This window comes from Myxine glutinosa, chromosome 2 (assembly GCF_964187855.1).
Source record: "Myxine glutinosa chromosome 2, kmMyxGlut1.1, whole genome shotgun sequence".
NCBI lineage: Eukaryota > Metazoa > Chordata > Myxini > Myxiniformes > Myxinidae > Myxine > Myxine glutinosa.
Genome location: NC_136262.1, coordinates 98,680,361 through 98,695,354, shown reverse-complemented (window position 1 = coordinate 98,695,354; position 14,994 = coordinate 98,680,361). Strand labels below are relative to the sequence as shown.

Sequence of the window (14,994 nt, the reverse complement as noted above, 5' to 3'; positions counted from 1 at the left end):
TTAAATTGATCCCAAGACGCATAAACCCTAAGTCTAAAATTGATCCCAAGACGCATAAACCCTAAGTTTAAAATTGATCCCAAGACGCATAAACCCTCAGTTTATAATTGATCCCAAGACGCACGGACCCTCAGTTTAAAGGTGATCCAAGATGCACGTCCAGGTGTGATGCGCACAACATCCTCTGGCTGGCGTTGAGCACCATGTGTGCGAATTGTGTGGAGGACGGGAACGGTGCGGGGAAAAGGCGGGGGGGCAAGGAGGGAGCGGTGCGAGGGAAAGATGGGGGTGGGGAAAGGTCTAGGGGTGGGGGGGGTGGGGAAAGGTCTAGGGGTGGGGGGGTGGGGAAAGGTCTGGGGGTGGGGGGGGGGAACGATGTTGGGGAAAAGGTGGGGGGCACATATGGGGGGTTGTGGAAGAGGACACGACGCGGGTAAAGGGTGTGGGGGGTGGGGGGGATAGAGGATATACAAATTCGGGGGAGGGGCAGAGCAAAATTAATCCCTTCTCCCTATATTTATAAAGTCCATCGAGCGTTCAAGTAGGTGTAGCGACCGAATAATGTTCTTGGCTCGAGAGTGAAACGTGCACAACGTGCCGCGAGCGCAGAGTGCAGCGAGAGGGAACCGTGCGGGGTGCAAACCGTGCGGCTGGCAAACCGTGCGGATGCAAACCGTGCTTGGCGTGCTGCGTGATTGGGGACATATGGATCACTTGCCCTGAGCTTGGAATTTCCGTCGATTCCACGGATCCGGCTCCATCATCCCGTACGTGGAGCAGGACGAATAGAAGGTCATGGCGACGAAAGTCCGTGCTCTCGTGGTGCCTCTGCTCATGCTCGCCGTTTCTGCAGGTGGGTTCCTGTTCGGTTACCTGTTGGTTACCGGCTAGGTCCTCATTAACAGACCGATGACCGTCGGCACGGTGAGGTCCCGAAAGTACCTGAAATGAGTCGGGCCAGGACCCTGTGGTCAGTCCGTTTTGATCTGATCTCTGAACGAGTTTTTGCGCCAAAACGTGGGAAAACAACAATGTACGGAGTTGTTGTTGTGGTTGTTGTGACTTTATATCGCATATTTTTATAATCAGGTCTTATCAAGGTACTGTTCCAAAGCAATGCTCCTCTTCCAAAGGTAAACATATTTAACGTTCACGTGATATACCTGGGGGTGTATGCGGTTACCAAGCTTCCTATAGAGAGCTCGCCAAGTGGTTTAACCACTCAAACAAAGCAAGCACTCCATTCAAAACCGTTGATAAGGAACGGCTGGCTTGGCAAGCGCTCGCTGGCTGGTTGGTAAGTGAACACACCCCTGGGATAGCCAGCTAAAACTGAACTTTCCAATGAATGGCATGCTCTATAATGCAGCATCTTGCTTGTGCAGCGACTGAACTGTATAATGTTGTCATATTGCAAACTTCCATCCACACATCAGGGTCTACCAGCACGAGCGCTGATGAAACTAGCTCATTCATGCAGTCGGGCTGAATCACCAAACTTTGTGGACATTACTTTATACCATAGACCTGTCCTAATGGTTAGGGTGGCGGGCTTGGGATCCCAAAGTCGTGAGTTCGAATCCCGTTCAATTAACACCAGGTGGGGTTGACTCGGCCTGTCATCCTTCCGAGGTCGGAAAAATGAGTACCAGATAACTGGTTATATCATCAGCGGCAGACGCGCCCACAGAAAAATGATGCAACCAGTAGCTGGGTGACTGCACACAAACCACCCACCACCATAGACCTTTGAGGTCAAAAACATGTGCTAATTACCAAGCTTTAAGATACTGCTTATTATAACCTACCCCATGGTACTCTAACGATGTCATGGCTTTTTCACCAGGTGATGGATGCTTCAGCTCTGGCCAAGGCATTCCTCCTTGTGGTTGTTAGATCTCGGCCCTTGAGCTCTTGAATGATTAAGGGTCCTGCCCTGTCATTTTCCTGGGTTCCGGTTCATGGTGCTCCAGTTATGATCAGGGTCTTGCTTCCTTATGTGACCGCTTTGATTCGGTGTCCGTCCCTGCTGTGCACCTACTCTGGCCCAAAAGGTCCTGACCCTTGCTGTGCCTCCTCTGGCAGTGATTTTCATTTTCTTCTTGGTTTGCTTTGAACAAAGCCACACCTTTGTTACTGTTCTAGTGGCTCAACAATTGCACAATCACGTCGCAGTTGGCATATTAAACGAAACTGATTCAATCCAGGCGTGAAATAATCAGATTCTCACTTGTACTCTTCTGCTTGAGGAAGAACTGAATTGTTTCCATTAGGTAATTTGGGTCATGTGTATGTGTATGCAGGTTTTGACTTTTTGGGGTAATTTTATCTCATTATTATGACCTTCAGGCTCTTTTTTTCATCTGAAGGAAATTAAGGATAAATTATTTGTACAAACTATTGGACTGCTAATGAAACTAGAAGGGCACTCGGTAGAGAGCATACCTCCACCAAGCTGAACAGTTTATGGTTTCTATCCCACTGATAGGCCTGATCTGTATTCGGACCTGAACCAAAATCTAATTGGCTTGTTCTTGTCACCTAACCAACTCGTAAACTAATGCAGCACCTTGCTTGTGCAGCGACTGAACTGTATTATGTTGTCATATTGCAAACTTCCATCCACACATCAGGGTCGACATTTCATCCTCATTTTTGGCCCTGTCTCCCAATGGTGAAGAATCACTTTAAAAAACTCTAGTAACCGGATCCGGATCATCATCAAAATCTAACCATTTCGTCCTTGTCACACACCCAACCTCTCCGCCAAATGTGGGCCGAATCCGTCCACAACGTTTTGAGATATCTTGTTCACAAACAGACAGACAGGGGTGAAAACATAACCTCCATCCACCTTCGGTGGCGGAGGTAATTAAATTCAAAATAATTGTTTGTTTTTTTTAATTGGGAATTTTTTCCAAAATATCCCAAAGTTACTCGAATGTAACACTCCAGTCCAATCATGCTTCCATCTTTTAGATCATTCGCTCATATATAGCATCAGACCTGCGGCATCCCAGCCTGTTGGACTTTGATTACGATTGTGTTGTACAAATTACCAGCACAATACGATTCCAAAGACAGACAATCACAGAGTTTTCAATACCTATCAGTGGCACGCTGGAAGATTTCCTAATTTCTAGGATCAACACTTCCAACATATCAGCTTGTTGAAGATTCAATGAAGATCGCACCATTGTCCTGAAACGACATTTTGAACAACATGAGCGATTCACATTTTTGTGTGGTTGCACCTTGTTCTTCACTGTTCTGTTTTCAATTTCTCAACATGTAATCTCTCTGGGTGACAATTACATATGACAGAAGTTGGAATCACATTTCTGTCCTTTAACTGAAATGTGAATGGCTCGAGAGAAGGCCTCGCTTGATGTCCTGCAGTGCTTCATGGACAAGATGTGTGCAGACATTTCCAATAGTCTCACCTCCCACCCCACTCTACATAACTGAGTGCCACCCTCTGACAGCCCACCAGGCTACTCTACTGTGTTGTTTCATGGTATTTTACCCAGTTGCACCATCTGTGTGTGCACTCACCAATTGATAAATAAACAAAAAAGAATGACCTTTAGAGGCCATTTTCCCCCGCAGAGCGGGGGTTGGCCTTTTTCGGGCACCATGGTCCCCTTTTTGAAGCAATGTTTTACAACCGGATGCCCTTCCTGCCACCAACCCTGTAAGTCGCCTCTTGCAACACAGGGAATTACCAGTGAACTGGTACTCAATTTGCCGACGTCGGAGGAATGGCAGGCTGAGTCAACCCCACTGGTGTTAATTCAGCAATCGACCGGGATTCAAACCCAGGATCTTAGGATCCCAAGCCAGCACCCTAACCGCGAAGCCAACACCAGGCTCCAATATAAATAATGAGGGATGATTTGAAATTAGAAATAATGAGGGATGATTTGAGATTAGAAATAATGAGGGATGATTTGAAATTAGAAATAATGAGGGATGATTTGAGATTAGAAATAATGAGCGTTGATTTGAAATTCGAAATAATGAGGGATGATTTGAAATTAGAAATAATGAGGGATGATTTGAGATTATAAATAATGAGGGATGTTTTGAAATTCGAAATAATGAGGAATGATTTGGAGATTAGAAATAATGAGCATTGATTTGAAATTCGAAATAATGAGGGATGATTTGAAATTAGAAATAATGAGGGATGATTTGAAATTAGAAATAATGAGGGATGATTTGAAATTAGAAATAATGAGGGATGATTTGAGATTATAAATAATGAGGGATGATTTGAAATTAGAAATAATGAGGGATGATTTGAGATTATAAATAATGAGGGATGTTTTGAAATTAGAAATAATGAGGTTTGTTTTGAAATTAAAAATAATGAGGGATGATTTGAGATTAGAAATAATGAGGGATGATTTGAGATTAAAAATAATGAGGGATGATTTGAGATTAGAAATAATGAGCGTTGATTTGAAATTCGAAATAATGAGGGATGATTTGAAATTAGAAATAATGAGGGATGATTTGAGATTATAAATAATGAGGGATGATTTGAGATTAGAAATAATGAGGGATGATTTGAGATTATAAATAATGAGGGATGTTTTGAAATTAGAAATAATGAGGGATGATTTGAGATTATAAATAATGAGGGATGTTTTGAAATTCGAAATAATGAGGAATGATTTGGAGATTAGAAATAATGAGCGTTGATTTGAAATTCGAAATAATGAGGGATGATTTGAGATTATAAATAATGAGGGATGATTTGAAATTAGAAATAATGAGGGATGATTTGAAATTAGAAATAATGAGGGATGATTTGAGATTATAAATAATGAGGGATGATTTGAAATTAGAAATAATGAGGGATGATTTGAGATTATAAATAATGAGGGATGTTTTGAAATTAGAAATAATGAGGTTTGTTTTGAAATTAAAAATAATGAGGGATGATTTGAGATTAGAAATAATGAGGGATGATTTGAGATTAAAAATAATGAGGGATGTTTTGAGATTATAAATAATGAGGGATGATTTGAAATTAGAAATAATGAGGGATGATTTGAAATTAGAAATAATGAGGGATGATTTGAGATTATAAATAATGAGGGATGATTTGAGATTAGAAATAATGAGGGATGATTTGAGATTATAAATAATGAGGGATGTTTTGAAATTAGAAATAATGAGGGATGATTTGAGATTATAAATAATGAGGGATGTTTTGAAATTCGAAATAATGAGGAATGATTTGGAGATTAGAAATAATGAGCGTTGATTTGAAATTCGAAATAATGAGGGATGATTTGAGATTATAAATAATGAGGGATGATTTGAAATTAGAAATAATGAGGGATGATTTGAAATTAGAAATAATGAGGGATGATTTGAGATTATAAATAATGAGGGATGATTTGAAATTAGAAATAATGAGGTTTGTTTTGAAATTAAAAATAATGAGGTTTGTTTTGAAATTAAAAATAATGAGGGATGATTTGAGATTAGAAATAATGAGGGATGATTTGAGATTATAAATAATGAGGGATGATTTGAGATTAGAAATAATGAGGGATGATTTGAGATTATAAATAATGAGGGATGTTTTGAAATTAGAAATAATGAGGTTTGTTTTGAATTTAAAAATAATGAGGGATGATTTGAGATTAGAAATAATGAGGGATGATTTGAGATTAAAAATAATGAGGGATGTTTTGAGATTATAAATAATGAGGGATGATTTGAAATTAGAAATAATGAGGGATGATTTGAAATTAGAAATAATGAGGGATGATTTGAGATTATAAATAATGAGGGATGATTTGAGATTAGAAATAATGAGGGATGATTTGAGATTATAAATAATGAGGGATGTTTTGAAATTAGAAATAATGAGGTTTGTTTTGAAATTAAAAATAATGAGGGATGATTTGAGATTAGAAATAATGAGGTTTGTTTTGAAATTAAAAATAATGAAGGATGCTTTGAAACGAGAAATAATGAGGGATGTTTTGAAATTAGAAATAATGAGGGATGTTTTGAAATTAGAAATAATGAGGGATGATTTGAAATTAGAAATAATGAGGGATGATTTGAGATTATAAATAATGAGGGATGATTTGAAATTAGAAATAATGAGGGATGATTTGAGATTATAAATAATGAGGGATGTTTTGAAATTAGAAATAATGAGGTTTGTTTTGAAATTAAAAATAATGAGGGATGATTTGAGATTAGAAATAATGAGGGATGATTTGAGATTAAAAATAATGAGGGATGTTTTGAGATTGTAAATAATGAGGGATGATTTGAAATTATAAATAATGAGGGATGATTTGAAATTATAAATAATGAGGGATGATTTGAGATTATAAATAATGAGGGATGATTTGAGATTAGAAATAATGAGGGATGATTTGAGATTATAAATAATGAGGGATGTTTTGAAATTAGAAATAATGAGGTTTGTTTTGAAATTAAAAATAATGAGGGATGATTTGAGATTAGAAACAAGTGAATCCTCTTGGATTGCGCTGAGGTTCGGGCATGGAATTTCTAGGAGGAAGTATAATTTGTATGCAATGAAAGTACATGTAATATGGGATCGAGTAAGATCGAGTAAGCTTCACCAGTGCGCATGCGCGAATTTACGTCACGTCGGCAGCGAGAAGGCGTTCCCCAACACGAACCAATCAGGAACTGCCACGCCCACTTATATGATCTCAGAATTCCTGTGACAGGAATTAGCGTTACACTGGCTGGAAGTCAATTGCTAAAGGCGCTTCCTCAGCGCCAATCACCAGTGCGCGTGCGCGAATTTACGTCACGTCGGCAGCGAGAAGGCGTTCCCCAACACGAACCAATCAGGAACTGCCACGCCCACTTATATGATCTCAGAATTCCTGTGACAGGAATTAGCGTTACACTGGCTGGAAGTCAATCGCTAAAGGCGCTTCCTCAGCGCCAATAATGAGGTTTGTTTTGAAATTAAAAATAATGAAGGATGTATTGAAACGAGAAATAATGAGGGATGTTTTGAAATTAGAAATAATGAGGGATGTTTTGAAATTAGAAATAATGAGGGATGTTTTGAGATTAGAAATAATGAGGCATGATTTGATATTTGAAATACTGAGTGATATTTTGAAAACAGAAAAATGAGGGATGATTTGAGATTAGAAATAATGAGGAATGTTTTGAAATTAGAAATAATGAGGAATTATTTGAGATTAGAAATAATGAGGGTTGATTTGAAATTCAAAATAATGAGGGATGTTTTGAAATTAGAAATAATGAGGAATGTTTTGAAATTAGAAATAATGAGGAATTATTTGAGATTAGAAATAATGTGGGATGATTTGAGATTCGAAATAATGAGGGATGTTTTGAAATTAGAAATAATGAGGAATGTTTTGAAATTAGAAATAATGAGGCATGATTTGAGATTTGAAATACTGAGTACAACTACAACATGCATTTTAAGGCCATTTTCCCCGCTAGAGCGGGGGTTAGCCTTGCGGTCCCCATGACAATCTTCTCTATTTTGCCCTATTTTCTGCATCTATCCTTGTTAACCCCCTTGCCCGCATTTCTTCTTCCACCATCTTTAGCCAAGTCTTTCTCGGTCTTCCCCGTCCTCTACTTCCTTCTACATTAATTTCCATCACTCTTCTCAACCAGTCACTTTCATCCTTCCTCAACACATGACCAAACCATCTCAACCTGTTCCTCTTCACAGCATCAATCACAGTAGTCTAGTAGGAAGACTAGGTCCCCCTGCACCCCCCGGAGATATACTTCTAATCAGTGTTTCTAGATTGGAAAAAATGTGTAGAAAATGACTAGCTATGGCCCCAAGCTGAAAAAATGTCCCACATACCATTTTTATGCAAATTACTGCTGCAAATTTTATGCAAAATTATGCAAATTTTATGCAAATTTTTGATGAGGAGTAGAGTTGAGGGGTCTTTGAGGGCTTCATCGAGGTGCTCTCGGTTGCAAGACTGGGTCATTCTGAGAAGCACAGCAGGGTCAGAGATCATGATGTTCTCCTCCTCAGTGAATCTCTCCATCAACAGCCTCTCCATTGCCTCACACACTGTTTTGAGGCAAAAGAGGGACTTTGCGTAGGCCTTTCCACTGAGAACACCTTTGAGAGATCCACTTGTTACTAGTTGTGCCTCAAAGAGAATCTCTGCATATCCAGAACCACGCATCTTGTGTCCAGTGAGCATCCCGATGTAGTTCATGGATGTGTGGAAGGGTCCAATCGTTACTACATGACTAGCAAATTCATTTGGCCAGCGCCAGATGATGGGAAGGGCTTTCATGCAGACACCCAGATCAAATGTATTCAGGACCCATCTCTGACCCACCTCAGCAGTTGCTGCCTCGGAACGCTTCAGTAGCTCACGAACAACTGCGTTGTCTGTGATCGGTTGGTGGATAGGCGTGCAGTAGTCGACTGTTGATTTGCTGGGTGGGGGAGAACCAGTTGCAGAGGTGAAACCCCCTAGCCCAGGCACAGGCTGCAGGCCATTGCCATGCCATGCAGGCACCAGGCACAGACCGATCACAGACAACGCAGTTGTTCGTGAGCTACTGAAGCGTTCCGAGGCAGCAACTGCTGAGGTGGGTCAGAGATGGGTCCTGAATACATTTGATCTGGGTGTCTGCATGAAAGCCCTTCCCATCATCTGGCGCTGGCCAAATGAATTTGCTAGTCATGTAGTAACGATTGGACCCTTCCACACATCCATGAACTACATCGGGATGCTCACTGGACACAAGATGCGTGGTTCTGGATATGCAGAGATTCTCTTTGAGGCACAACTAGTAACAAGTGGATCTCTCAAAGGTGTTCTCAGTGGAAAGGCCTACGCAAAGTCCCTCTTTTGCCTCAAAACAGTGTGTGAGGCAATGGAGAGGCTGTTGATGGAGAGATTCACTGAGGAGGAGAACATCATGATCTCTGACCCTGCTGTGCTTCTCAGAATGACCCAGTCTTGCAACCGAGAGCACCTCGATGAAGCCCTCAAAGACCCCTCAACTCTACTCCTCATCAAAAATTTGCATAAAATTTGCATAATTTTGCATAAAATTTGCAGCAGTAATTTGCATAAAAATGGTATGTGGGACATTTTTTCAGCTTGGGGCCATAGCTAGTCATTTTCTACACATTTTTTCCAATCTAGAAACACTGATTAGAAGTATATCTCCGAGGGGTGCAGGGGGACCTAGTCTTCCTACTAGACTACAGTCCCAAGTTTGAAATACTGAGTGATATTTTGAAATCAGAAAAATGAGGGATGATTTGAGATTAGAAATAATGAGGGATGTTTTGAAATTAGAAATAATGAGAGATGATTTGAAATTAGAAATAATGAGGAATTATTTGAGATTAGAAATAATGAGGGTTGATTTGAAATTCGAAATAATGAGGGATGATTTGAGATTAGAAATAATGAGGGATGATTTGAGATTAGAAATAATGAGGGATGATTTGAGATTAGAAATAATGAGGGATGTTTTGAGATTAGAAACCCCTGCTACTTTGGTTGTGTTTTAATATTAACAGAGATGCTGAGCGTCACAAACAGGGGAATATTGTAATCTGCTCCGTCTGTTGTTCATCTGTCCATCACACTATCTCCTGAATGGTTGTGCAGAAATTCATCGAACTTGATAGTTATGATCACTGCAGTGCAAGAAGGTGCGAGAGCAGTACCATTTTGGCTCCGCCCTCTGGGGACCTGGGTGGGTTCGAAACGTCTATATACCAAAAAAATGCTATTTTGGGCACATATTCAAACATTTTTAATGAAACTTTGTATATGCAATCAACATAGGGGAGAGGACGGAGGGGAAGGAGGGTGGGGTTGCACATGCAATATGTAACGATCTTTTGGATTTGACCTCTGGCTCATGCTCCAGTGGGTGGGGACTTGAGGTCACTGGAGTGAAAACAGAAGATATTTTGAAAATCAAAATTTGATATTGGGTCATTCCTGGTAGAACTTTTTGCCTTATTTCAAATTTGCTTTTGGTGGAAAATGTTGGAATTTGCAATGGCACTGTTGACTTCGCTCTATTAGTCAGTTGAGCATGCAGTGACAGGAGTACCCAAATGTCTCAACTGTTCAGTTTTTTGTTGAAGACATAATAGAACATGGGGTGATGCTAATGCAGTCCGTTTTAAAGGCCTAGAGCACTTCAAAGAGTAGGATATCTGTCTGAATGGTTTGCCCTGTCCAACAGTTTGTAAGGAAATGCCGAAGAAATTCTCTGATTACAATCTGCAGCAAATTTGGCCAGTACACTGTCATTGGTTCAGAAATAAAGGCTATGGTGTCACTCTGGAATATACAACAGAAGTCACAGTAAGCTACATACTTAGATGCTGAATACCTCAACCACAGATATTCCTTCAACCATTTTGAGTATCATATAATCCATATCTCAGTAAGGAGATTAAGACTTTTCTGGTGAAATTATCTGCGTATACAGGAAACCAATCTGAACTTGCCATTGTTCATTTTTATCTGTCTCCTGGGGGTCGTTTGCACTTTTTGGTTTTTCTTCAGCATCTGAGATATCTTCTCCTGACTCATCTCATGGTGGATCTTTGGCAGTTTTTTCTTCAGATGGATTGGATGTTTCTGACTGTCTCGACTTTTTCTTAAATAATGACTAGAATTGAGTGTGGCGGATCAGGATTGTCTTACTTTTATTGTCGACATTTGCCATTCTGAAACGCCATTAATATTTTCTTACTTTCTTACTTTTTATATTTAAAGAAGAACTTGGAAGTTAATATTACCTTATGTCAATTTTACTTGATTAAACTCATACTTAGGATATTTTACTCTACATTAGAATGGATCACCAAAGAAAGATAGCTTTTAGGAAATGGGGTTTTCCATTACTTTGCTGGCAATGTTCTACACCCTGCATTCCACACCAAGGCCATACTCTAGAAAGATAGTTTGTTTAAAGTTAAGAAAGAAGACAGATAGCCTTTAAGTAAGGAAGAGCCCAGTATTGTCTTTGCGGCCCACATCTTAATTTCTGCTCACAACGTACAGTGTCCTGCAAAAGTATTCACCCCCTACCAATAACGCCACATTTAGATGAATAATTATAGAAACAATTTTTCCAAATGAATTTTTTTATTCATAACTGAAGAGATGAAACTAAACACTATTATAGTTGAAGGAGGGTACCTGCCAGGAATACCCACAAAAACATGTACAAATCAAAATTCGCTTGTTGCAAAAGTATTCAGCCCCTTACGTCAGTATTTGATGTTAGCTCTTTTGCAGCAATGACTGTTATTAGTCTTTTTGGGAAGGTCTCTACCAGCTTTGCATGTTGAGACGGTGAAATCTTTACCCATTCTTCCCGTGAAAATTGCTCTAGTTCTGACAACATTTATGGGGATCGTCGATGGGTTACACTCGGGAACATTTATTTTCTTCTTTTTCAGCCAATCCAGTGTGGCTTTAGCTTTGTGCGTTGGATCATTGTCCTGCTGGAATGTGAATCTCCTACCCAGTGTCAAATTCATGGCTGACTCGAGCAAGTTTTCAACAAGGATACTCCTGTACTTTGCACTGTTCATTGTCCCTTCTATCCTGACAAGGTTGCCAGTCCCTGCTGATGAAAAGCAGCACCATGACATGATGCTGCCACCATCATGCTTAACAGTAGGGATGGTGGTGTTAACTATGTGATGTGAAATGTTAAGCTTGTGTCAGACATAATGCTTTGAATTTATACCAGAAAGTTAACTTTTGTCTCGTCTGACCACAAAACCTTTCTCCACATGCCTGCCGTATCATTAAGATGCTTTTTCACAAACTCCATATGAGCTTTTAGATGCATATTTTTCAGTAATGGCTTCTTTCTTGCCACCTGTCCATCGAGGCCAGCTTTGTGAAGGGAACGGGATATTGTTGATTGATGAACATAGAGCCTTGCAGATCTTTAAAAGTCATTGTTGAATTTAAAGTGACATCTCTAACCAGTTTCCTGCTTGCCCGGCTGCTGAGTTTGGACGGGCGACCTGATCTGGGCAGAGTCTAGGTGGTATGATACATCTTCCACTTAATGATAGATTTCACTTCAATGATTTCAAAGGGATAATGAGAGACTTTGAAATCTTCTTATAACCCTCCCCTGAACGGGGCTTCTCCACCACTTTTTGTCTGACTTCTTTGGAAAGCTCCTTGATTTTCATGTTGGCCTTGTTGGTTGACCAAGTGAGCTGCACCTTAAAACTCCTTAGATGAGTGGAGGAGCTTAATTTTTAAGTTAAACCACTGATTACATTCAGGTGAAACACATTGCACTTTTTTTGTAAACTTTCAAACAAATCTCCTGAAATGATTTTGGGTTAATTAGGCAAAGGGTTTAAATACTTATGCAACTGTGAATCAACTGATTTTCTTTCTTAATCTAATCTATTCACATTTTGTCTGCATTTTTTAGGTTTATCTCTTTGGAGTATTTTGTGAAGACCACATATTAAGTTTGATTTGAAAGCATCATGAAATAAGCTTAGGTGGTAGTAAAATGTGAAAACTTTGGGTGGGGAGTGAATACTTTTCCAGACCACTGTAAATGGGAGAGATTTCCAAAAGACGGTTCCACGGATCACCATCTAACAATGGCAGTGTGCGAAGGTCATGCACATTTCCAAAATATTTTGTCGACACTTGGCTTGAATAGTGATGTTTTGGGCTTAATGTTCCTCATCAACAAGACATACATCAGTTCATACAATTATAATTCAGCTGTAAAGGCCAAGGGTACTGAAGCTGCATTCAACTTATTGAATAGACAACACAGTAACAACAAGCCTATCAAATTTTACAAATCTTTTACTGACGGCGAAATGGAATAAATATAGAAGCAGAGGTAGAAATGAGGGCAGAAAGTGTTGGAGATACATTACATGTACATGTGATTGTAAATAGTGAGCTAGAAGTCAGTTATGGTTACAATGCAGAAAATTGTAACATTGTTTTGTGCAAAGTTTTGATTTGCAGTTTTGTTGATGTGAATTTTGCGCATCCACTCTGTGTAAGGGAGTTGGTGGTTTGAACCCCTCCCTGGCTGAGTCATACGAAAGATTTTATAAAATGGTACTTGCTGTTTCCTTGATTGAAGGTCAGCATTTGAAAAGGATAGAGCACTGACAAGCAATCATCGGTTGCAACCATTGTGCAAGCCAGGCCTACTGCATCATGGAGAGCTTTTGAGTGGTTTAATTAGGAGATATATTGGCACTATATTAATACTCTCGATTTTATTTTATTATTACTACATTGACTTTGGTTTGAAACTTTGGTACTACATTGCTGAAAGTGACTGGTTGAGAAGAGTGATGGGAATGAATGTAGAAGGAAGTAGAGGATGGGGAAGACTGAGAAAGACCTGGCTACAGATGGTGGAAGAAGAAATGCGGGCAAGGGGGTTAACAAGGAGAGATGCAGAAAATAGGGCAAGATGGAGAAGATTGCCATGGGGACCGCAAGGCTAACCCCCGCTCTAGCAGGGAAAATGGCCTTAAAATGCATGTTGTTGTTGTTGTTGTTGTTGTTGTGTTGTATTGACTTTGGTTTGGATAGTGGAGGCGCTGACGAATGAGGAATAATTGAGATGTGTACGGTTTATCATAGAGATTTCCCACTGCAGTACTGAACATCAAAGATGCACCTTTTAACAGTCCAATGTATTCATTTTCATAGAGAAATTCTTTCTTTTTTTTAGGCCGACATCAAGTCAGCTGTGCTGTGAGGCTGAGCTGCCAGGCAGGACCCACAGAACTCTTGGTGAACTCATCCGAGCAAGTCATTTTGAACTGTATGCCAGGGGCAGGCATGGTGCATCCCATCAACACGACGTGGATGCGCGATGGCGTGCCTTTGCTTGTGGAGCCACACGCTCACAACCTGGAAAATGGCTCGCTTGTTCTGACTGTGGGGGAGGATAGCTCCAGCGTTGAGGGACTGTACAGCTGTCGTGTGGCCGGGCCCCAGGGAGTGATCTTGAGTCGATCTTTATTCATTCGGCATACAGGTCGGTGTTTCCAAACTGTTTCTCAATAATGTGTATTGAATCAAGAGCTATAATAATTAATTTATTATGGAAGGAAAGTATGTACTGTATGTATCATCTACTCCTCTGAGAGGATTTGACCTAGGAAGCTGAAACCGACAAGGGATTAATGAGGACACCCTGAAGTTGTGCCTGTGCAAGATTCATTTGATTCCATCAAATTTTAAGAAAAAAGATTTTTTTCACCATCTCGCCATTTTCTGCCTTTGAGGTACCGGAGTGCAATTTGAATTAGCCGAGCTATATAACCACAATGTATTGTATATGCATGTAAGCAGTACACATGTTTTCGCTCCATGAATGTAACCCAGGTTGTTTTTACTTTCGGGAGTGATCGAAGCAGCGGTGTGTTGCCTATACACCACCCAAATAAAGGGATGTGTCAGAAGAATGTGTGGCACACATTGGAAAAAGATCATTCGTAGGGCGGGTACTCTGCGAGTAATAATAACTAGATGGTATTCATAGAATACTTACCCTGCGGAGTGAACTTGTTGCGAGCAAACTCTTCTCTTTTTTTACGTTTTTTTTATTTGATCCAATATGGCTGCCAGACCACGTGAGCGATGACATCATAAATTGATATTCTCTAATATAATTGTTGCATAGATCACGCTCAATACATTTCAAACTGATCATACTAAGCGTTGTCCCTGTCGAAATATGACGTCATAATTATGGCACTAATGACGTCATCGTTAACAACACCTATTCCCCATATGGAGTTCTTTATAATGAGCCATATTTCAATTTTTTCCATGCAGCGGTTTTGGAGATATAGAGGTGCAACATTTTTTTTTTTCCAGATGGCGCCTGTACCACATGACCTATGACGTCATGATTATCATTAAAATATTCTTCAGGAGGAGACGCTCCTAT

General features: G+C 39.9%; 1 protein-coding gene across 5 annotated transcripts in view; it reads left to right on the top strand.

The window, feature by feature from the left end:
- The first annotated feature begins 486 nt into the window (after positions 1–486).
- The window catches only part of LOC137421530 (immunoglobulin superfamily DCC subclass member 4), a 178,498-nt gene continuing 163,990 nt past the window's right edge, over positions 487–14,994 (top strand). For all 5 annotated transcript variants that reach the window (XM_078771338.1, XM_078771340.1, XM_078771337.1 and 2 more), the window contains exons 1-2: positions 487–853; positions 13,768–14,076. In XM_078771338.1, the coding sequence (XP_078627464.1) occupies positions 796–853; positions 13,768–14,076 (367 nt within the window). In that variant the 5' untranslated portion in view covers positions 487–795. The remainder of the gene's footprint in view (positions 854–13,767; positions 14,077–14,994) is intronic.